Source organism: Ciconia boyciana, chromosome 19, assembly GCF_034638445.1.
Source record: "Ciconia boyciana chromosome 19, ASM3463844v1, whole genome shotgun sequence".
Classification (NCBI taxonomy): Eukaryota; Metazoa; Chordata; class Aves; order Ciconiiformes; family Ciconiidae; genus Ciconia; species Ciconia boyciana.
Window position 1 is genome coordinate 7,270,125 of NC_132952.1, and position 25,755 is coordinate 7,295,879.

General features: G+C 37.3%; 1 protein-coding gene across 14 annotated transcripts in view; it reads right to left on the reverse strand.

Annotated features, from left to right (window-relative positions):
• Positions 1-25,318, reverse strand: part of CFAP74 (cilia and flagella associated protein 74) — a 51,563-nt gene extending 26,245 nt beyond the window's left edge. For 8 of the 14 annotated variants that reach the window (XR_012045785.1, XM_072883682.1, XM_072883681.1 and 5 more), the window contains exons 1-17: positions 23,779-25,299; positions 22,717-22,807; positions 21,142-21,288; positions 20,259-20,357; positions 18,328-18,432; positions 16,958-17,131; positions 16,280-16,390; positions 14,908-15,010; positions 13,999-14,156; positions 11,855-12,065; positions 10,759-10,941; positions 9,511-9,684; positions 8,257-8,375; positions 5,005-5,071; positions 4,472-4,561; positions 2,365-2,538; positions 277-451 (exon numbers count right to left, since the gene is read on the reverse strand). Coding sequence is in view for 13 of the 14 variants with exons in the window: in XM_072883682.1 (XP_072739783.1) it covers positions 277-451; positions 2,365-2,538; positions 4,472-4,561; positions 5,005-5,071; positions 8,257-8,375; positions 9,511-9,684; positions 10,759-10,941; positions 11,855-12,065; positions 13,999-14,156; positions 14,908-15,010; positions 16,280-16,390; positions 16,958-17,131; positions 18,328-18,432; positions 20,259-20,357; positions 21,142-21,288; positions 22,717-22,807; positions 23,779-23,902 (2,305 nt within the window). In the remaining variant the exon portion in view is untranslated. The other 6 variants (XM_072883678.1, XM_072883683.1, XM_072883680.1 and 3 more) reach the window with 6 other exon arrangements.
• Positions 25,319-25,755: the final 437 nt, after the last annotated feature.

Consider the following 25,755-nt stretch of genomic DNA (forward strand, 5'->3'; position numbering starts at 1 on the left):
TGGTTTCTGTATTCTTCTGAGACCAAATTGTTGATAGCTAATGAGAAGCAAGATTCTCTGCTGCTTTTGATATAATGGTGTCAGTACATTATTTTTAGTAATTTTTTGTGAGGCAGCGTACAAAGAAATGTAACATTACTACTAGAATGATAAACTACTTAATTCACTGAGTAACTTTGCAAACTTAATTCCACAGTTCATTACAGGGAACTCTACAAATGGATAATGCTTAGCTTGGGAAACTGCACCGCTAGTTTTCTAGAACAGTCATCTCACCTGCGGAACTACTGCTCAGGCTTGTCTCAGTCCTGTGCTGCTCCACCTGGGCTACACAGTAGGTCATTTCTTCACTATGGTCAGCACAAATTTGTTCCTTCTTTTCAACTACAGATGTCACAGGACTATTGCTGACTTCCTTTTCAGGGACACAGTCACTGAAATGTCGAGTAACCTATTAGAAAACACAGAAGAAACATTTTCTAGTGTGACTGTTCATCTAGCTTGTACCAGCTCCAATTTTATCAACCAGTTGCAAATCAGACTTGTGTTTTCTTGCAACTGTTCCACATTATAAATGGAGAAATGTGTTGCACTTTCTAAAAACTGCACCTTCTGCTAGACCTTTATCAATAAGCAGATTTAATTTTTGCTGGCTGCCCAAAACAAGTAAATAATATAATGGGAGCAATGCAATATTGTGTTAGTTATTTTACAATTAACTAACATTTTTCTAGTGGAAACACAGGCGGTTCTATGTCAAAACTAAGTCTGCTAAAACTAGACTTCTGTTTATTACACACCTACAAAAGATATAATACAGAAAGAAAACCATGGATACAGATGGTGTTATTTCACAAATTCTTTATTTGAACCACGCTTTTACTGTAAGGATAATATGAGAGTTGAAAACCATGGCAAACAGCTCAGCAGTTTCACTGTACATACTATTTAATGTAGTGTTTCAAAAGAGAGGTCAACCATTTTCTTAGAACTTAAAACTGGGTTAGATCATCAAGCAGAGAATTTTGAAAACCATCTGAGCCAACTGCTCTTCAGCAATCAAAGAAATTAAAGACTGCACTGATGGAACAAAGATGAAGTATCTGCACTGCATTTACAAGACCTTTTGAAGTAGGCACTTCAAAACAAAGATATGCAACCTAGTAGTGATATTATCCCTGGTCAAGGACCTGTGAAATCTATCTCTTTATGGGTACTACCTATGCAACACTTGAGGAAAAAGGAACGTTTATGATAATGATCTTCATCAACACGGGAATTACAAAGCATGAGTTCCTACCACGGTGGATGGTAGGTTGTTCTTGGTTGGTTGTTTTTTTTTTTAAATCTGAAGATTTCCCCACTTAAAGAATAAAATCCACAACTAATTTAGAAAAGGAGAATCGTCAGACTTAAGCTGTTCAGTCTTCCCAAAGATCTGCCCCACAGTGCTGACATGCAAAGACGATTGCATGCATGCTTTCCTTGTAAGTGTTTCTCACTTAAAATGATGTGCTAGGTGGAGGAGTACAGCTGTTCGCATTCCTGTTTTCTGTCCACTTTGAAACTGGCATGCTGTGGGAGCAATCAATATCACGTCTAACACCACACATTTTGTCAGCTCTGCACCAAGCGTCTGAGTTTTGGTACGTTTCTTCAACAGTCTCTGCTTCATTCCCATCCAGGACATTCCACAGGACACAATATTACAATCATTTGCATTCATTCCACTATTGATTTGAGAGATCTTCCTTCAATTCTTTTAACACTGTTTGTTATTATAGTTTTCAGGCAACAGCTTTCAATGTAATTCTTAGTTTGACTAAGAAGAATTCTTCCCTTGTAACAACAGCTTGTCAATAACTGACTGTCCTTCTTTGACAGGGAAGTTAAATGAACAGCTCTGATTTTTGAAAGGAAGATCACAGGCTAGTGCTCCCAATTCTCATTACTTTATTGCTAGTTTTGCAACAGTTGGCATTTTTCTGAAGTCCAGGAGCTGGGATTTTAAATGACTGTCATAATCTCCTCTTTTAAATAAAGTATTTTTTCCTAATTTTCATGACTGTGGAGAAAATAAGAATCATGACATAAAGGACTAAAATGTTAAAAAAAATCATCATTGTTGGATCATCTCCCGCCGCCCCCCAGATAGTTGTTTGTAAATTTGTCTTGTGATATTTGGGGGTCTAACAGATTATATTAAGATATGCCAACCCAAACATAAACAAACTACTAAAGGTTGGACCAGATGATCTTCCAAAGTCCCTTCCAACCTGAGCTGTTCTATAATTCTGTATGATTCTCCCACACTTCGCAAAGCAGAAAGTTTCTACCAATTTAGGGGACTGCTTTTGAACCTACCATTCTTCTGGGAGAAGATTTTGCTGTTGCTCTGCATGTTCTGCTGTCACCTGCTGACGTCTGAACTTTGAATCTTGTTCCCAAAGCTCCACTGTTTGTCAGGCTGATGGTCCGTGAAATTGTCTCTCCCACCACACGGCTGCCAAAGTCAATGAGCTCTTTATCTAGTGCCAGCTGTGAGAAGATAAACCATTAATTACTACTGTCCTAGATAGTCAGTAATCTCCACTGAATGAGCATCCACCTTTTCAAGAATAGAACTTTAAAGTTCTTATTATCTTTTCAAAGATGGTATCAAATAACAACATGAACTGTGAGTACCCTTCTGCCTTTTTGTACAAGCCAACTCATTAAAACAATGTCTTGTTAAACTGAGCCACTTCCATTTCAGTCCACTATATGACAATGGAAAAAAACAGGTTAAATTCTGTTCATAGCAGCAGCTTGCATAAGTCTTCAGGTAGTTACTCTGGAAGCAGGTAATATTTACATGCCAATTCAACATAGTTGCTCTGGTGTTACAGTAAAATGGTTTTACTAGCATCAAGCTGAGAAGCAAGCAGCATTTAACATTATATAGTGACTATATATCAGTTTACAACACATCCTCACATCCTGTCTTGTTTCTTTGAGCTACCATGGTTTACAACCAGTCTAAGAAGTAATACACTACTTCATATAGAATTTTTAATGACTTTGCAACTGGATACATGGTAACAAAAGGCTTGTAATTCAAGTTCAAGCATCAAAAAGACAAAGACAACTTGGTTGCTTGCTAGTACCCTGCTTACAGCTGAACTGTTCCCACTTTCAGGGCAAAGAACGGGAGTTCCTGCCTGTAATTAGCACACCATGATGGTATGAACTCTCTAGGTGAAGAAAACTATTCCTCTGATCAAAGATTAATGTGCTGGCTTTCTCCTGCATTGTGCATTCTCATCTTCAAGGTATTTTAACTGAAAACCATCAGAGTCTCCTAGACACATAGTCAGATTTAAGTATGCAATATTGATGTGATATCATTCTAGCTTCCTACAAGTGCTTAAAATTAAGCATATCCTTAAATACTTAGCCAGATGGCTAATATAATAATTATAGTGCACCACCTTTCAGTTACTTCCCCCTTCTATTTTCTATGTACAGATGATTCTTCATCCATTTCCCTGTGCACAAAAGTTTCAATATGCAGTCCAGTAAAGAAACTTTACATGCAATCTTATTAATTCAATTTACTGAACTGTAGTATCACAAACTCCAGGAAGACATTCATATGTCTAAAGCCTTTTTAAAATTATTTTTAAACTTTTATTATTAAGTATGCTCCCAGCATACTTATTCTGATACTGGGTGTCTCTTTGCATAATCTTTTTCCTCTAGCATTGTATATTCTCATCCATAACTTCTTTTGGCCTGTAAAGCCGAAGCTGCTCTTAGCTGTGAAGGAAGCAATTTAAAAACAAAGTTATTGCTTTTATCAAACACTTTCTTCAGGTTAGCTCATAGGAAGTTAAAGTATCTAAAATAAGTCAGTGCTGCCTGTAGTTTCATCTCTTAACAGTAAGAAAGTTATGTTCTTTGTTTAAAATTTGGTATAGAATTCTCAAATGATTTTGAGATGCTGAAAGAAAGGAGAGATTATATGCTTTTTATAAATGCTAGAAAAGACAGAAAGACATTGTGATATTTTGATTTTTGTCTACATAGAAAATTAAAGTTAAGAATAAACTACTGCAGGTCTGGGACAGAATTTCCAAAAATTACAAGGAGAAAAAGCTCATTTCCAGCCACCATTTCTCCTTCCTCCATTCACAATGTAACACTGTGTTATCAATTTCTAAACAGAACTACTTCAGTTAATTCCACTCTGAAGTTAAAGTTACAGTTCATGGTTAAGTAAATCCATTAAGACAATTTTGTATAAGCCTCAGTGTAATCTGGGAAGCTAAGGAATGAATCATTTTCTGGGAAGAGACTCTCCATTTAACAGGAAAAAAAAGAAAAATATAAATACCTCTTGCTAAATATTTTAAATAATTTTTATGCGCTCTTACATTTTCTGTTACTGTTGTTGTACTGACTCTGAACATGCTTTAAAAAAGTCACTTACCATGCATCTCTTGGCTGTACACTTCAATGGAACGGAAAAAGAACCTGTCTGCGCCATAAACATGACTTCTCCTTCCAGAGTTTCATTTATCTAGTAAACAAAAACAAAAAACCCCCAACCAACTAATTTGCAAAGACTTAGCCTACGTAGTCTGATGAAAAATACTTTCACTCATTCTTTGAGTAACATATTAAAATGTATCTCTACAGATTCTACATTTCTGCTTTAAAACAGTCTTTGGTAACCGCCTGGCTAACTTTAGCTAGGCAATATTATAAATCTTCATGTTTGAAGCAAGTTTCAAAACATACTCCAGGAATACTTAGTGCCCTTGGAATACAAATATGCCTTATTACAATTTAACAGAGCTTGAACATGCACACAGTTGTCCAAGTACAACAGTACCTTTTCTAGAAATGTAGTTTGTTTCCTTGTTAACAGTTAAGAAATTAAATTAATGATGGTTTTAATCAGACTATTGGATTATACTAGGATTCTCATCATTGTGTAACTTAGCACTCAGGTGCACTTACCATTGGCTTAAACGTTACCACTATTTCACAGGACATTCCAGCAGACATTTTGCCAGGTGGGTCAAAACTATGGAGATAATTAACATAAAACTCGAAATTAAAGCTATGTGTGAAACATCCAGCTCCTATTCTGGTAACAATGGTAGATTTTCTTGATTTTTTTCCCCCCACTTGGATTGATTACTTAAAGTCAGAATGAATGACAGATTAATGAAAAGCTACAGAACCCTGCTGCAATTGTAAAACTACAAAGGCTGATTCTTTATTGAGGTTTTACTCAGAAAGTCTTAAAGTGCTTTTAAAAGGCAAGAATTACTGCTTTCATGCTATAGACAAAGAGACTGTAGCCAGACAGGTGAAGCTCAGGTTCAATACTATCATCAAGAATAGCGTGGACCAATTGCCTATTCGAACAACTAGGAAGCACTCTTCTCCCATTATCCATTTTGAGTGTTGCCCTGCAACATCTCCCCTGTCCAAACAGGAAATGAAGAGGGGAAAAAAAAAAAGTAGCTGCAAATTACTAGAGAATGTGCTGCTTGCTGCAAACTGTATCAAAATTATCTTGAATAGAAACTGCCACTTATTTCAGTGCCTCATTTCATGGTCTCTGTGATGCAAGCAAAGTGCCCATCAGAAGACAAGAAATCTCACAGCTGCACTCTAAATGAAATTATTAAGGCACTACCAGAGACTTATTCTGCCTGACCAAAACAGAAAGGAAGATAGAAAAAAAATAGATAACTAAATGTTGTTAGCCATGGGAATACCTAAGCAAACTGAAACACAGAACATACATGCCAATCACAATTTTATCAAAACAAAATTAAAACCAAACAAAAGCAAGTTGAAACATTTTCAAACAGAACAGGGAAACTGTTTGGAATTCAGGAGCTTAAAATGTGAATAGGGAAATAAGCATCTGTATACTGACCTTCAGAACAGATCACTAGCAGTTTCTCCTGAGAAAGACTTTAAGGAATAGCTCCTTCTATTTCGAATGTTCTCTTGATAAAATATTTATGATTTAGAGCATAGGCTGCCAAACACACCAACACACATAGAACCACTATGCTAAGAATAGGCTCCCATCGCACAGAGATGTAATAATGCTCATTTTAACCATCAGAATATAGCTTTTTATTAGCAAATATAGCATCTGTCACTGATAACAGTTCTCAAGCATTATGTCTACGACTACCTGTGCAAGGTATTTAGAGGACAGCTGATACCCTGACAGCTTGAATGTACTGGATAGTTTCAAAATACTCAGTAAAACTATTTTGTAACAAACAGTTTAGGTATGGTTCTACTTGAGAACAGATAAGCATTATACAATGTAAGATCAGTGTCTACAGATCTGATCTGTGCTGTTCAGATTACTAATAATATGACAATGGATCATAAGATCTATAGATTATTTTCGCTAGCTATCTGGTAAATATATAGGTAACCAATTTGAAAAAAAATTTAATTAATTCATCAGACATGGAAAAATCATTGACTCATTCTATTCACAATACTTGATGTTTAATTTGTATTCGGAAAGTACTTTAAAAGGCATTATATGAAGAAAAGACTTAGGCCTTTCAGAAAGGATTGTTTCATTTTTGGTCACAAATCAGAGGTCCTGATTTAAAATATGTATTGTCCAACGTACTAAATGAGAAAAAAATTTCAACCTTTCAGAGCAGGAAAGAAAACCCCATTTTGTGAGAAGATTAGTAGCTTCAGACTTTGTAGTAGAAATTAAACATGTATTGTAAGATAGGTCAAAATTAAGTCCACATACATGATTTCGAAACAAGCAAAAAACTACATTCATATTCAGCTGAGCACCAGAGCAAGTTTAAAGGCTTAAGTGCTCTGCTGTAGTGTGGTCAATTACGCATCTCCATTAGTCTGCGACTAAAGTGCTAAACGTCTTTAGCACGATCTTCTACAGCAGCTGGATTCAGACTTTACAGCTCTCGAGTGATTACATTCGGTCAAGAACTGTAGTGTGTTCACATTCCAACGTACTCTTACAGGGACTAAGTGGGCAAGGAACGGCATAACTATGCACCATAATTTTTCTTATCAAGCTATCTAGAAATTCCAAGTGCAACCTATCACTACCAAGTGGCAGTGTGTAGTGAGCTGTAAAACTCTCTCTGGACTATGAAATCAGTTACTGTGGTACTACAACTTGTTTATTTCACTGGGGTACAATTAAACAGTCACAGAAATGGTTTCTTCAGGTCAGTCATCCAGCCGTAAGAGTTGAAACCTTAACTTTTTATGTCAGCCAAATGAGTTTGCTCTGATGTCTCCTATTTGTCAATAAGCTTCACTTACACACAAACAAGACCTTTAGCAGTTTTTCACTTTCATGCTAGACTAAAATAAATTTTTTTGTGTGTCACAGAGTTCCAAGTAAATATATTATTTTCTTGACTTCATTTTTTAGATAAAGGCAAGTTGTGAAACGTAGTATTTTATATTTTTAAACACTTGAAATATCTCCAGAGAAAGCTAGTCTCTGAATTATTCTTAAAAAGAAACATTTTGGGGATACTTCCATTTGTTTATTTATAAGCAGTCAAATAAAATTATCAATATAGTTAAACTGAGATTAATTTGCAATCTCTCTCAACTGGACAGAGTACTTCATCATATAACCTGTCATCAGGATTATATGAATGGATTGATGGGAAAGACCACAGGATTTCAATTTAAGTGCTCTTTGCTTTGAGATAAATTCCTTTACTTCATCAGCTTCTTCACATTTAAACTTCAGCAGTAATCTGGAAATTAGTGTGAACCATGCTCTGAAGGATGGCAGCTGGTGAAAAAGGTTTGCCTAGGCTTAAAGGCCTTTGTGGTGGCCTAGAAAAAAGCTTGGGTCCTCTTTTACTTCTTTGTACCTACAAAGAGATCCTTTTCCCCTTTTTTAACAGGGTCTGACATTTTTGGAAAAAAGCTTTCTATTTGTTCAGGGCTGGCAGTTACCACAGGTCTATATTGCTTTCCACAGATTAGGGACTGGTCCCTTGCTATCACCCCTACAGAAACAAATGACACGCAGCTCAGGCTCAGTAAGCCTCTTACTTCTCAGCTCCAAGAAGTTCCTTTCCTCATCACACAAGAATGGAATATAATAATTTAGATGTATTTACTGAAATTTATTTAATTTGCTACTGAATTTGGTTACATCTCCTGTTGTGGTACAAAGGTAAAACAAGCAACGAGTCTACAATTAATTTTACTTACTGAATACTGATGAAGTCCTTGAGCCAGTCACTCATTCCCACTAGTCTGCAGAAATTAACACTGTAGGATGCATTTGTCAAAACTATCTTCTTTTTGTAGATTTGACCAACATCAAAATCCTTGGAACACCAAACATATCAGGTGGTATCAATTACAGGAAGTAGCATTTACACATCATGACAAAACCAACCACTTTTACCATAATTGTGCTCACAGTCCCTACTGGGATCACAGGCCGGTGTGCAAAGCATTGTATAAACCCATAAAGCATTGCCTTGCTCCAAACAAGCCCTTTTAAAACATACAGCCTATAAAGCCAGGAACTCATACTTCATGGCTGGGGCAACATGATCTGGGTTTGTGCACAGCTAATGCACTAAGCTGCTCTGTCTTTTCCTGCAGTGAATTTCAAAAACATTCTGTCACATTCATGGTCTAACAGAGCTGTTAACAATTTAGACTGTGTGAGGCAAAGACAACACAGATTCCTGAACAGAGAGCTAGGAGCCACTGTCTTCCAGTGGAGGTCTGCTGTTCCTGCGCAAGGCACAGGCTCCCAGCTCCTAATAAAACCAGAATGCCACGAAAGCTGTGTACCTGAGCACATTCATTAACACACAGACAAGAAGAGTCCTGCAGGCAGACTGGCAGCATGTCTCTGACAGTTTGAAGACTTCTCTGATGTGCCACACTAGCAACGTTTTCAAGCGCAGAGAAGAACTAGGCATAGTGTTAGACTCTCTCACAGCACGCTTGTTAATTACGATACAGAGATAAACTGCAGCGCCATTTCCTCATGACCAGTACAGTACGATGGTCACTTGCAAACTGAAATCTTAACTGGATTGTAGTCATGACTTCAAGGACATTATTTTATAGTAATAAACTATGTACAACAATATATAAGCAACAGTTACGCTGCCTTTTAAAAAGCATGGAACACAGTCTAACAAGATGTTTCATCATTTGTTCACCTTTCTGACAGTATTTAAATTCCCCTCAGTACAGGAACTATTTTATAATTTAGACCTAAGCAGTAAAACTAAGCAGTTTATTTAATCTGACTATAACTTACCTAAGGGATTGCTAGAGAAAAAGGCAAGTACCATTTCATGTTTGACTAAAGACTTATTAAAAGACAACAAGAATTTTTTTTTCTTCCCAGTGCAACAGAATTTTGATCAAGATATCGGTATATGCATATAGTAGATACACACATCATCTTTATAGACCCTATACAGAATGGGCACTAACCTTGAAATGAATGCAACTTGGTTTACTATAGAAAGTACGTCCCTTACATTCACGACCAGACACCATTTGCTTGTGAAAAATTCCAGTTTGGAATTCCTCCATTTTTTTCTCAAAAATTCCTTTTTCCTTTACCCTTGTAGCCAGCTGTTTTGGCTCCGTTTCTTCTTTGGATATCTAATAAAGAACATCAGTGAAAAACACCATGACTGTAAGTAAGTGTGATCACAGAATCCGTAGCTTAAAGTAGAAGTCTCAAATGGAATCTTTTAGTATCTGGCCAGCCTTTGTCTGTTTCTCTCCAGATCAAACCCAGCATCCCAACTTCTACATGAAGAATTTAATTCATTCTCAGCTGTCTGCTCTGTAGCTTGCCATTATCCCACACTGACATAATGTTTTTAATGGCAGTATTAGCTCTTCTGCACTTAAAGAGTTTTTTCCCCTCAACTTCTTAAACACTTAAAATACTCACTCAGAAAAAAAAAATCAGCTAACTTAACTGGAACTTTTCAGTTATGGTCCAGTGCTTCTTCATGCAAGTATATGAATATGTACTGACGTTATTTCTTTTTGATTGATTATAAAGTCTGCTCTTAAAGGTCTTCTACATCTCAAAAAAGCAGTATATGCAAGCATACCTTGGAATAACACTTAACTACACAATTCCACTCTATAAGAGTGTATTATTTACTTCTGTTAGAGTATAGAATACTATTACTTTGCTAGAAGATATGCTTTTCTTTGCCTAGTACGGTACAAAAAAAAAGTTGTTTCCACATAAAGCAATCTGTGTTGTCAACTCAACAGAAAGTCATGTTTAGTTTTTTTTAAACTCAAACAAGTGAACATGATGTGATGTATGTCTTCACATATCTCTGAACTAAAATTGAAGTATTGTCTTCTCTTTAAGAGAACAAACACTACAAGAATAGTGTCAAACAGCAATTACTCTGATGATATTCTCACATCTGAATCTCTACATCTATGTAATAAGGTCTGCATTTTAACTGCAAAATAGATAATTATTGTTTTTAAGCAAGGTTCCTAAAACAGCACTTGCCAGTGTCATTACTTCAGATGTATACAACTACTAGAGAGGCAAATTAAACTTTTCTAATCCATTAAAATACTTTTAGAGATACTGTAAAAATTTTGTAAAGGCTAACTTCACCATGAGTCAATTACAGAAGAACCTCATCCACATTTTTTTTCTTTTCCATTTCTAATAAGAGATATCACAACATTTACCTTGCGCAAGTCACATTCCTGACTCCAAAGTCCTGGGAACTCTGGTTCTACTAGGGTCTTGTCCCTCTCTTTCTCATCTTCACCACTTTCACAGAGCACATCATGGGGTATTTTTTCAGAAATCTCTCCTACAGAAGCAGTTCTCTCACCAGCTGAGGAACAAGCTGACGAAGAGCACCACGGCTTTTGTGAAAGAACATACGTTTTGAAGATATAGTTAAAAATTACTAGAGGACAGTTACTTCAAGGGTTAACAGTTTCTGCGGAGATCTTTTAATACAAAAATGACAGGTCTATAAAACTCAGAGGCCAAAGATGACAACTTAGGTTCATCCCTTCATAAGACACTGAATACAGACAAAATCTTACATTAAAAGCATCTATATTACCTTAACTGTATACTGTAGAAGGCTAGAAACTAGTCCTCAGGCATGAGAATACTGACTGTAGTTTTTGAATGTTTTGTGTGTCACATGATGACCAAGGACTTTGTTGTTTTGTTGTAGTATGACTATTTCTACCACCACCTCTCCCCCACCCCTTTTCTTTTAAATACCTAAAGATTGCATGAAGCCACTAATTTCATCAGGGAATTCAATTCACTCCACCTCAATTTTCCAGGCCGGTACTCCCTGGAATACTGTGCAGATAAAAAACGCATCCAGGAAGCTTACATCTAGAGAGAACCACTGTCTCCTTTCTAATACAGGGGAAACGTTTCTCATGCTGTCAAACTGATCTGAATCCTTACTCGGGGATGAAGGTAATTAAACAGGAAGTGAAGGTACTTTGCATGGTTTCTGATCCCTGTTGTGATTCATGTGTTTGAAAATCTACCTCTTCTTACAAATGCCCTTAAAAAACCACCCCACACCAAACAGGACAATGTCTTTATTCATAGAAGCATCAACAACCAAGAAAAGGGAGACTAACAGTCATGAAGAGATCTAATGGAGAAACTACTCCACACTTGTTCTGTACCATCTGGTATTTGGTTGTAGCCTGTGCTATTCACAGGCAAAAGAATTCACTGCCCTGCACCTTTGATGAAAAAAAAAAATATCTAAAGACAGTTAATTCTTCGGCCTTTGTTTACCTGTGATATCGCTCCAGCTGAATGTTTGCAGGTCTTCTCAATATATCGCCATGTTTTCATTCTCCACAGTGAAGAATCCTCAAGTTTACCACCACTCTTAATTGCCTTAGTACAGGACTGACTTTTTTTCTGCTTGAGAATAGAAGCTTTTTCTTGCAAAATCCGAGATACAATCTCAATTTTTCTTGATTTTTGCTGTTCTCTAGAAGCTCTGTAATGCAATGTTGTAAGAAATATTAAACCAGCTATGGCTGTTTACTAATAATATTAACTACAGTCCAGTTTCTTTAGAGCCTTTAAGCTAAACAGCAAGTCTTTAAATTGGGTGCAGTGGTAATTTGTGTGAAGACACCAGGTGATTCAGAGGCTATTTATACATTTTTGCAGACTAAATATACTTAATTACAGTGTTTTAGAAGTTGAGGAGTGCAAAGCATACCAGTCATCGCTACTGAAAACAAAGTTTTTAAATAATTTTCCTAACCTAGTCAGCTATTTAAAGAAAACTGTCTATCTGAAATCCAGTGGATTTAATAAAGGGAGGAAGAATGGTTACAGGTAAGGACATAAATACTGAACTTGGAAGATATAATTTCAAAGCTATTTACGACCACAAATTTCATGGCACACTGGGCAGTGTGACAGAAGTGACAGTAGATAATTCAATCTCAGTTTTAATACCAGCAGTTTAATACACAATTTTCTGCAACAAATATTATCCACACTAATGATCACTTTTAATATAGACTTTCACCTCTTCAACTAATCCATATAAATAATTACTAATTCTAAATAGGAGCAAAGAAAATAACACCTCATTTAAATACAGGCTACTGCCTACTGAAGCACTTCAATGTCTGAATTCAGCCTCATGATGCCCATTGCAGGAGATAAGTGACACTGTATTTACAATGTATTTTTGGAAAATCGTGGTACAAAGAAGTTAATCACGGTTACAAAGACAGGATGGTATACTGACTCCCAGTGCTATCTGCCTTAAGTATAAAACCATCTTCGGTTCCTAGGATCAGTTCTTTAAGAATCTTTTTATAGGTGATACACAAATTAATGACATAATTGTTTTCATGACTAACGAGTTATTTTCTTTTGCATATAATTCAGAAATGTGTATTCAGGCTGAAATATACTCCGAGAAAACTGAGAATATCCCTTCAGAGAAAAGGAGAAAGGCAGTACCCTGGGAGAAATAACTAAGCGGTTCTTCAGCAGATTAGCGGGATGGTAGCTGAAATTAGAAGAGAACTGCTGTGAGAAACATGACACAGCTAACATGGAGACTAACAAACTGTGATCTCCCTTGACCTGCAATGGGAAACAGTGAAAGGGAGAAAGCAAACAAGGTGAAAAGGATTAAACTTAAATAGAGTTGGATATTTCCAGCAGATCTCTACAAACAGATATGATTATTTTATTAACATGATTTTTAGAACATATATAGGGATAGCAGAAGTGGTGTCACGTAGCTATCAAGACTGAATCTTTATTTAATCAAAACTTAAGACTTAGTGAACCTTTACTTAAGTCTCTAACATTCACTACAGGTTACTGCCTTTGTAGCAGAGCCAGCATGCAGAAACACATACCTCAGCCACTCTCTGTTTGGTATCTTAGCTCAAATTCATCTTCGTAAGTGGTTAAAAACAATAATTAAGCTCTGCACTGGAGTAGATGAGATACAGGCACATTCCTATCAACTTTACTACAAAGGCAGAGGAGTAATTTCAATCAAAAAAAGCACGCAATCTTCCAGAGATTGTCTCTAAAAGCCTAAGAAAGCTATTCAATTTTTATAGGAACAGTGTTCAGGAAATGCAGAAGTACAGTTACTTCAGGGATCCAGTTTAGGTTCACTGAATTTCCCTCCAGGAGTAGTTTTATCTTCTTTGCAGTAATCATAGACCAGGGGCTCCTAACTTCGGTTCTCTGAATAATACCTAAGCTAGAAGTTCAAGTCGCTTAAAACAGACTATACAATATCACACATACAGAGTATAAGAATGAGTTCACTCCCTTGAGACAGCATCATAGATGTTATGTTTTCAGGATCTGATTAAGAACTCCAATATATTCCTGCATGAGCATAAGTAAGCAGCTGAGAGTTTGATATAGATATGAATACTTACTGTTTCTCTTTTTCATGCTCTAGCAGTCGTTTACGGAGAAAAATTTCCTTGGCAACATTGCCTCCTTCTGCCAGGATAGCTTCCCTCATTTTCATCTCCTGCTTCTTTGCCTCAAAGGCCATTGCTTTGTTCCAAACCTGGAGAGTTTGGAGTTTTGCCTGTGAAGCCATACAAACTGCAATTACATATTTGATTCACATACTAAAGAATATAAAACAGAGAATCTAGTGTTGGTCCGCTTATCTAAGTATAAATTTGTGGTAGATTTCTCTGAAGTAGAACTTAGTGTTTTTAATATACACATTAGTCATGGTGCGCTGAGATGCAGAAAGCTCTGACTAGGCCAGGGCTGCTTCTTTACCCTTCTAGCCTGCCCTTGAAATGCTACTCAATGAAGCAATATGAAAAGATACAGTTCTAACCAAATTAGTATTAAATTAAGATAATTCCTTCAGATTCTACAGAACATAAGTAGAAGAGCAAAGTAGCATAGCTCAGAAATTCTTAATTTACTTCATTTAAATTCTTCAGTAACTGGTTTTCTTCCATATGTTTTCTCCATATGAAGTATTGCTGCAGTGGGATCCAAATAATAACTGGAAATGCTCCTGGCCAAGTTCTCAGAGAACTTAGTTGTAGTATGCATTATTGTCAAGAGAGTTGCCCTACCAGAACAACTAGATCGTCGACAGAATAAACTCCGTAAGTAGAAGTGTCAAAATCTGCCCATACAAATCTAACACCATTAATCCTATAGTTAAATTCTCCCCAGTTTCAAAAGAGATTTGGTCGGTGATCTGACAGTATCACACAACAATTCCGCAATGAAAACTGAAATCACTTTCATTAAAACCTAGCACTCTGACAAGTCAGTTTCTTCATTCCCCATCTAAGCCACAGCAGCAGTACCCTATTGGAAGTTATGCTGGTTTTCAGGGAAAGCACAGCTTGTATCCTTCTCTCCATATGTTCCCGAGTTTTCACTTCTTCCTTTGCATTTTTTTCATGAATTCTGTAAGCAAAGTAAAATCTTTCAGGCTCATATCCTGGAAAGCTTTTAGTATTAGAATGTTTAACCTGACAAGTAGTAATTGTCAATGTCACCATTCTTCCTGTAAGCCTCTGTGTTTACTATGCTACTGGGTGTGGGTAAAGTGGAACAGTTGGAAGAGTCTTCTATATACGGTACCGCTCAAGTTACAAGTGCCAACAGCCTTTCAACTAGTTTGCTCAACAACTTTTTTTTAAATTTTGAATATGAAGAATGTGTTCCACATTATGACATATGTCTAGTTGCTAAAATAAAGTAAGAATTCAGGTGTTGCTCATATAACCAATATCTAAACAATTACGTAGTGAACTTTATGAGCCAACAACTTGTACCCACACTAAAAATAAACCCTAGAAACTCTAAAAATGAAAACTGAAAACTCTAGAAATGAAAAAATGAAAAAATGAAAACTCTAGAAATATGTGGGCATGAATCAAGGCTGTGAGTATTCCAGGTAATATAATGGTAAACTAGAAAAAAAAATTATTAAGATATATCTATTTGATACATTACTCAGGGGAAAAAAAAAAATCTTATTTGGGTGTTTGTTTTTCTTAATTATTACAAATTTGCACATACCATCTAATGAAAAATAAACCAACACAGAAACAGTACAATTATTTCAATCCTTTTTTCAATTAAGTCCTAATATACAAGTAAAAGTAAGTAACAAGTGGTCACACTTTCTTTAGTAGCAAAATAATTCAACACCACAATAATTATATAAACAGAAACCTATGAAGAGAACAGTAAATTTACCATCAATCAGAAAATAACAGGATCACACAGAAATGGCCTATCAACCAATTTTACCAGACAGCGAGAAAGCTTTTTTACCACGTTTCAGAGGGAATACAGAAGGGCAGAGTGCAAGTTTCAAACCAGGAATTTAGTTATACTACTTCAAACTACTGCAGTTAGTGACACACACATATATAAAATGTTTCAAATCATTACTAATGCCTACAAGTAGTCAGACACCTCTGCATCTCATCAAAAAGACAGTCCCTTCAGCTACAGGGAATCTGAAGACCATAGTAGGACAGTAAGTTGATTTTCCTTTTGTGCCAAGTAAGATTTGAATGCTTCACAGCACTGGTACTGGGGCAGAAGATTTCCAAGTGTGACAGAAGATACACCTAGCAGAAAAACTATTACTTTTCAAAGACTAAAGCATAAAGTACTGTACACCAGCGAATGTACAATGACAGAAAAGGAGTGAACAATAACCTTGCCATGCTTTTTCTCAGGAAGCATACTGCTTTTTCATGGTTCCTTTTGGCATCTTCAACCACTTTTTTATGCCTTTCTTCATATTCTTTCTGGGCTTCCTCTTCTTTTCTACAAAACACAGACAAACCAACAGTTGCAGCAGGACTAAGGAAATCTTGATTCGAACACAATGACATCTAAGGGTGGGGTTGGGGAATTTATTAATAATGTGCTGAAATGAGGACATTAGTCTCTCCTGCCTCTTGCTTTCACAAAACAGTCTCTTGCTTTCACAAAACCAATAGACAAATTGATAAACTGGTGTCCTCTTTCTCTCCAAGAAATCTCGATGAACTTGATCTTAAGTTCAGAAGGTCCTGGCAGCCAACAACAATCTAGACACATGCAGTTAGTCTGGTCTAATAAACTTCATTTCCTCAGACAAAAAGCATTCACAGTTTTTTGTCTTGAGCAAGTTTATTTTCATATATCACAAATCTTTACCTGCATAGCTGCAAGACTGTGGGCAATTCTTATTTTAATTCCATTTCCTCATAAAATATTCCTGAAGCAACACCCAGCTAAGAAACACAATACCACTGGTATTTGAATTAGCTAATCTTCAACACCTAAAATAGTGAATTGGCTAAAAATAATATGGAGAAAGGAAGCAGAGTCTGACTTATAGGCACTTACTTTTCTCTAGACCTCCGATTTTCTTCTGCTTGCAGTGCTGCTATTTTTTCCTTCCAAATCCGCACTTGGGCTCGTTCTTGGTATTGCATCTCTAGCTCCTCCTCATCTTTTTTAAGTTGTTCACGGAGGATTTCATATTTTCCCTGCTCAGTTTCTATCTGCCACATCTCAAGCCTTTAAAACAACGTGTGAGCTGTTTTCACTGAAATACTGACATTCATTCACTTACTAAACGCTATTGAGTAGGTAAGGCTCTATGGTGAAAATTAAAATCTAGCCATGTTTTATTTTATTTTTTTAAATTATACTGTAAATCATACCCTGTTACTGATACAGGTATTGCACCTTTCAGACTAAGGCTCATATCTAATAGCACGTGTCATTTTAAAGACATAAAAAATATCAGTCAAAATAAAAGTACAAAAATAAAGCTCGAGGTTCTGTTTCGTAAATTCACGTTTACCCAGAAGAAAATATGAAAAACAAGAAAATTCAGAAAACTAGCTTTTTCTTCAACGGTAAATAACTTCAGGGACAGGCCATAGCTTTTATTCTTCTATGTTTTGCTGAAGGAATTTAGATATGATAAGGATACATATACACACATTAATATAGTTACTGCTAATAACACAATAAATGAGTCAAGCATTTTAAAGCTATTATACAACACTGCAGCAGAACATACTGTATTCTAGTTAATCACTTGGTTAATCACATCTATAAGCTCGTGCTTGCCTTCTTCCTTTGATATGGTGGCATTAGTAGTTGTACCTCTGGTGCTAAAATATAAACACATTCACCTGTTGCCTTCTGCAAAAGACAGTTTTATTCTGTCTTATATAAATAAATAATTTAATATGTGTGAACAATCAATTACGAGCAGCAATATTAGCTTAGCATAAGAATACACAGTACCACTACAATGTCTCCACCATTCTCAATTTCAATCTTTTCCTTTATGCCCTATAACAAACACTAAGAGGCATAAATTAGAAGTGTTTATGCTCATTCAGAGCTCAGTATCACAGACAGGTCTACTTTAGTCCAGCTTGTTTTCCATTTAAAATGAGACCTGTTTGGGTCCATGATGTATGGACAACTCCAAATAAAATCAAAACTTCATTTATGTGTGCAAAACTAGCTCAGGAGCTAAGCCACAGCAACCAATTTCCTAAGCAATGAACTGTTCAGGCTAAAAGTTGCTCTCAAGATCCTTTGCCTTGCAGTCAACCTCACATGACCTCAAATTATGTAGTTCAGTATTTACAAGCAACTTCTGTAGTGAGTAACTTTTGAATCCATTAAACAGCATATGAAGACCATAATAAAGATTGACTTCCATCACACTGTTTTCTCATTCCCTCACTTACATGTTTTCTTTTAGTGTCAAAGCCATTTTCAACTCAAAATCCTTCTCTTTCTCCAGTTCAGTGCATAGTCGTCTGTGCATTGCCTGAAGGCGGGACAAAGCTGTGCTGTTAACATTAAAAAGAAACAATCAGAAAGAAATCGGAACTAATAAAGGTTAAAAAAAGAATCTCCCCCCAACAAGACCAGCAACAATAAAAAATAGCTTTGAGGCTGAGATTTATGTATTAGAATTCCACTAATTTATGCCGACTCTTATTTAGCCTTCTAAGTGTCCATTCTTCACTCAAAGGCATAGCTTTCTTTAAACTGTTACACATTGGTTGAAATTTACAGAGGAGTATTCACTTCAAAAGCACTGACCAGTAGCTTAACATGACTATTCATTTCTCAAGCTGATAGAAGTAGTATTTTTAATGAAAATAAGTTTAGGCGAACCTCAACTGATTCTGCTTTTAAAATGGCATTACAATATTCCATGTACTTTGCCCACAATGGCAGCATTGCCACACAGTTGTTTATTTTCCTTGGTCTTCTCTACCCAGGAAAACTAGTAGACAGTATACTACAGAATCAGCAGACAGTGAACTGACTATATTCAACATAAACTCCCTTCCTCGAAATGAAAGTTGGAAATGGATCTTTTACCTGCAGTTACTACTCTAACTCCAAAATTTTTGTATTGGGCATCAGTAATGCTAATGGTAGCTAGTATTTCCATTATTGCTAAAACATGATGCCTTTGAGCTTCATAAGCCAGAAATTTATCAAGTCTTCTTACTCCACTATTCACTTGCTAAATATAGATTTTGAGAATTGCTATTTTTCTGCATATCTAGACCTCACAATTCAACCCGTCAAGTGCAAAAACTGCTACAATGCTTTTCAGTCTTTGTTGGGTTTTGTTACTAAGACTGTCTCCGAGATCCTGAACAGGGAGTACTAGCACCCATCACAGGAGTCTCATTAGCATTCAACTCACCATTTTTGTTTAAGCAGCTATTCCATTTTGGCAGTTAACCTACCTTTATCATTCATCGATATACTAACTTGAAGATTAACACAGGTCATAAAATGCAGCTGCAAAGTTTGTTCACAATACACGGGTTCCTGGTACACAAGCCACCCACTTCTTTCTATTTAAACCAAATGTGAAGAGTACAGTAAATTGCCTCCCACTTTATAGCAAAAGTGTTTCAGAACAGCTCCTGCATGCAGGACTACTCCTGAAAGGCATTCATGCATTTCACAACATAAAACAAACAGAAAAAGAAATGGCATGTATATATAAATCCTGATTGTAATAGTTATCAGAGGCAAAACCATGACCTCTAAAACTGCCGTAGCACATTGGTGTTGGTTGGTTTATCCTACTGAATAGATGTGATTGAGACCCTGATAAACATAATCAACAGTAGTGGGCTAGGCCGATTTAATAACCTGTTGTTGTTATATTTTAAAATCTATGGCTCTTTCCTATCCATTTCTAAGTTTCCACCTCTTTCTGCACTGATTTACCTAACAGAATATTAGCTCTAGACCACAAAGCATAGAGATCAATGATTCCCAAGCCAATGCACCTTTATTCTTTATTTCAAAAGGAGGAATTATTGGTGAAAATGTCAACCAGAAAGTGACTGCAACATTAGTGCTCACCAACATGGGAGTGAATGCACCGCTTTGCTCACTAGCTGAAAGTGCAATACCCTTGTATCAGAATAGCCTTCCAGGCTAATGCCGTTACACCTCAACCTGAGAATGGCAATGGGTTTCATCACTGATCCATTAACATCTTTAATATACGTGCTTATAAATTCTATCAACCGTTCAACAACACGAAGAGATGAAAACAGGAAAGTTTATCTCATTAGTTACACAGGTAAACATAGTGGATGCCTGTAATCTTTGGTATCCAGAAATACTCTCTACCTACACATTGCCAGCCTCCTCCTCTTTCTCTATTTCAATGTCTACATACTCCAGCTGCTTTGCTAGCACCTTGATCTGCAGCTGACAGGTACTCAGCTTGTCTCTGCAAGAAACAAACAGATTATTTCTATTTTCCAAGTTCTTTAGTCTTTCCCATGAAACTCTTCCTTTGGGGGGCAAGATTCACAGCTAGGATTCCTTGAACCCTCCCAACTCCCCACCACCATCCCACTTTTTTTTTTTTTTTTTAAGATCTTATTATGAGGTTCTTCAGAAGCCCTTGTTAATTTCAAGCATTTTCTCAAAAAATCCAGAAAAAAATGTAACAAGAGTTTATTCTTATTTCATCCAGAGTTCAGATATTATAAAAAATGACAACAGCATAAACGGCACCTCTTTACATCAGCCTTCTTCAGATATATTTGCTGCTAAAGAATGTCTTTGTGACCTTAACATCAGAGAACACTCATAGCAGGTGCTGATCTTAAAGTATGTAACTTCACCGATTCTAACGTACCATTTCCAGCACCGTTAAGAAAATGTTTATAATGAATTTTCCACTTGGTGTTTCCAACTGACTGTTGAACCAGCAGGATTGTGCTGACATCACTGAAAGGAATTAGCATCTAATTCTCCCGGACCAAACTTCTCTCCTTTAACATTCATTATTGTGTTTCATTTTTTCAAGTATGTAATTAATTTTTAACCTTGATCCTTAATTCTTTACAAGGGTTCAGGGATATATTGAATATATTATATTAAACAAGTGTTTGCATCACGTAACTTTCATGAAAAAACTCTATAAACTCTAATATTTATAACAGATACAGTATCCCAGTATTTGAGGGTGACTGATGCTGATGGATTATGTTTGCTTAAACACTAACCTGGCTTTTTGGACCGCAAGTTCCTTTTGTTTAGCTATGTCATTGAGCTCTTTTAGGTTCCTCTGCAGGGTTAATATGCAAATTCTATCTGTATACTTCATAGCCTGAATATTATTAATGTCACCCAAATAGTGTTCCAAGCTTTCCCTTTGAATTGAAACACATGATTAACAATTAAAACATAATGAGAAATTGAAAAGTCATGTGAAGTTTGTACGTCATCCACTTATGCATTTGTGGGTTTTACTCTTATTCTAGCAGAACTGTTACAAATATGACCATCATAAATAAGGAAAAAAATGAGCATAATCTGTACAAGAAGTTTACATCCATGTACTAAGCCAAGATTTTTAGACTTGGCTATCCAATGCTGAACATTTATACCCACATTTAATGCATAATGCAACCCACATAATTTATGCAACCCACATAAATTCTATGTCTTTGTTTTGAAATGCCTGTGGCTCCTCTTGATTATACCTAGGGTTTGCAAATTCTAGTCTTCCTGAACAATAGTTTAAAACTTCAAAGAGAACATTCTAAACTCCTTTTAAATATATTATATACAGCTGATCAGATTGTGGGGTGAGCTAATCTCTCACCATTTTGGTCTGCTTAGACATATAGCAAGAAGAGGTCTGAAGGTTTGGGTTTTGTTTATTTTTTTAAATCATTTTGGTGTATTTCGAGTTTCTCTGTTGATAATGGTAACACTATCAACATTTACTGGCAGTAGCCCTATGTGCTATGCAACTTCCCACATACATATATTAATAAACATTATTTGAGCTTTTCATCATGCTTTATAAGCCTAGGCCAGGTCATTCCAGGGCAGAGATTAACAGGCTTGTCAAAGTAAGCCAGACTGTGCTTTGATCTTTGTGAAGAGAGCAGCAACTACTTAAGGCCACAATCAAACCACCAAATGCCTTTTCATGGACTACCTCTGTTACATGTACATTTATTTTTTCAGGAATAAATCCACTGTACCACCTACTTGTAAAATCAACGTAGTACTAATCGTTGACTAATTGTAGTACAACGTAGTACCATCGTCATACCAATTCTCTGCTAATTGACTTTACACAGTGGTACAAAACTCCGTATATATTAAAAAAACCCCTTACAATCCAACACTGAAATTCTTCAGCAGACAAACTTCTCATTTTCCAACAGCTCCCGATGTTCTACAAGTACAGAGGGATACGAACACAACACCCCACATCATTACAAAGAGCTGGCTGGGTTTTAGAAGTGTACATTGGTTAGTGTAACACTTCTTTGAGGAAAGCCAATTAGCTCACGTTAATGTGGTGCAATCATTGTGTTATATGTACATACCTACAATGGCTTCAGATTAAGAAGTGTCCAGAGTCTGTCTTTGTCTTACTCAGCTCATTGTTTTAAACAGTAGTCACTGATTCAATTTATTTTTTGTGGAAAGGTCTATGTTGCCTATGACTAATTTGACAAAAAATGCATAGTTGAATTAACCAAACCTTCTCCTGAAAAGGTAAGTTAACAGTAAAAATGAAATTACTGTTATAACTGGTAACAAAACAACAAGTTATTTACATGCTAGAATCAGATTTGTCTTGAACTCCTTCAGAAGCATCCTTGTTTCCTGTCTTGCCACCACCAGCCAACTCTTCTTCAGGCTTGTATTCTGATAGATATTAAAACAACAGTTTAATAGAGACTTTGAACTTTAAAATGCAAAGCTCTAGTATACTTGCTGTCAAGTCAAAACATGGAGAATCAGAGATGACATTTTATAGCATTACTGCAGTGTATATAAAAAAATTCACATGGCAAAACACACAGGACTACTGTTGTACACATGCAAACCAAAACAGGAACATGCTCTCTGCCTTCATTATGGAAGTGTCCCCAACAATCCAATGTATGTGGAGAAAAAAAAACCCAAAACACAGAAGAGGGTTAATGTATTGACAGGTTTTGGCCAACAGTTTGTTTATCTTATACTACCTTATCCTACTGCACTGTGAGGACAGAAAATTTTTGTTAAGTATTTATGCAATCAAGAAAATGACAGTGAGAAAAGAATAGCCTAAGAACTCTTTAACATAAAGATCAGTATTCAGCACTACACTGTACTTGATAATCTGCAAAATGGTAGATATGTTGCCTCACATAATAGACTGAAACATACTTTTGGACACAATTAGAGAAACTGTCTGCCTATTAAGAGGTATCTGGTGCCAGTTCAGATGTCTTAGGGTATCCAACACCTTCACAGAGCTGAATCTGGGGAAGACATATGCCATTCTGGAGCCAGATGAGAGAGTCTAGAGCACTTCAAGTGGTACTAGATGGCAAATGTATGAGCAACTGAATCAAGTCCATACAGTAAAATATTAGATTTTTACCACCAATAACTCTGACTCAAAATGCCTTACAGAAGTAAAAAGTAGAGATTTTACTGCTACAGAAATAATGGGTTAGGTTTGCATAAGTTACAGCTGTGTAGTGTAATGCTAGAGAACACCTACCAGAATCATTGCATTTACTTGGAATAGCATTCAACCCTAGAACTGTACTGTTCCCATCTACTAAATTAGAAGACACATTAATGTTAGTTTTTCATGAGTTATCAAAACAATTCATTATTTTCACCTTCCCAGTGTTCTTCCACGTTAGAGAACTGACCAGCTTTGCCTTCTTTTTCTTTTTCTTCCAGAAATGGTAGAAGAGATTTTTGCTCTTCTTCCTCACTATAACTGATCTTATTCTCTTCCATACTGATAGTTCTTTCAAAATAACCAGGCTAAGAAAGAGAAGAGCACAGGTTTTATATACATAATCTCCAAGAACTTGCAATAGTGGTGACTATATCTTGAGATGAATTAATAGCATTCAAGTAAATGCTTAATGTATGTGAAATAACTGGATACAGTCACACACCTTTGTGCTAGTCACACATTTTGAGTATCAACTTTAATAAATCTCTTATAGAAAAGACGCTGCCTTTTTTTTTTTTTAATAATAATCAGTTCAACAATAAAACAAACCTTCTGAATGTATTTTATCCACTTAGGCAACCACTTTACCCAGAATGATTAGGAAACAACTCCAACAAACACTACTTGCTCTTGCATCTTGTGCAGTTCTCCAGTGTTAAGTAACCTGTTCTCAAGTGTTGATACAATTTATTAGAAACCAGCAAATTCTATACGTCATCTAGAATGAGTTATTACCACATGGTTGAGCATTTCATCGAGATCTTACTCATACACAGACTTGTACATATGATTAATTTTAATGAAGGTGGTGGCTCAGCTTTGAGCGCGTGTATGTAAATCCTGTTGCAGAACTGAAAAACATGAATTAGAAGAGCGTCTCTATTTTGTCTAGTTAAGGAACAGAGAAAATACACCATGGAATTTGAAGTACAGAATAGACCACCTATATGGTAAGAACCACCTTAAAACCAAGGCAGAATTCCTACACTGGGCTATGGTTGATTTAAGGATGTTAGTGGCACTAAAGTAACACAAACATAAATCGAGCTGCCAACACACCAGAAGTAGCCCAAATACTTTCCGCTAAGCCACTGCATTGTCAGGTAGTGCAACTCCAACTCCAACACAACAGAGCTTTGGGTAAATTAGAGCAAAATCTACAGTATGGTAGAAGGCCCACAGGCCTTCTATAAGGAGATCACAAGCCAGACAGCGAAAGCCGCATTGCTTTCACGATTCATCACATTACAGAACACCACATGGCACCTGAATCTCGCATTGCCAAAACCCCATCTCGACGCTGGATTCGCGCCGTACCCCAGCAATACCACACGCAACTACACGGGTCAGGGCACCACTGTACGGCCCCACTCCAGCAAACCGCCAGAAGTCCGCCCCAGGGCCGGCAACGGGACGGCGGGAAAACCTCCGGCACCGGAGCGTCTCTCTGGTAACAGCCGCTCGCGGGGCAGCCCGCCGAGCGAGCCGAGGCCGGGGCAGGGGCCAGCCCGGCGGCCCATAGCGCTGCCGCCCGCGCGGGGCCGGGGCGACGAGACGCCGTCACGGGGACCACGACACCTCCCTCCCGCGGTGGCGAGGCGGGCAGGGCAGGGCGGCCGTTCCCGCGACCCTCGCCCACCTCCCCTCAGCACGCCGCGGCCCAGCCCGCAGCCTCACCGCCTCCTATCTCCACGGCTGCGCGCAGCGGCCGTTGGACCCGCTGCCACGGCAACGGAGCAAACCACAGCCATTGCGCGGCAGGGGCGCCGGAGAGAGTCCGGGCGCCCTGGAGCCGCTGAAGGAGGCCGGCGCTGCTTGCGCGGCTCGCCGTGGCCCCCCCGCCCCGCGGGGTGGTGCGTGCCGGCGTGCTGTGGCGGGAGGCGCCGGCCGCAGGCAGTGCCCTGCATTGGCAACGGCGAATGCGATCGTCGTGAGCAAATTCCCGGCTCTAAATTCTCGGTTCTAAATTTGCACTCTTATAAGTACGCGGAATTACAAGATGTAGGGCGGATATTCAAGCCCATGAATTACAAAGATTTGAACCAGCTGAGCAGTTGATCAGTTGTTTTTTTTTTCCTGCTCGACGATTATTTTATTTTTAGTAGTGTAGGTTAAAATATGAACCGCTGTG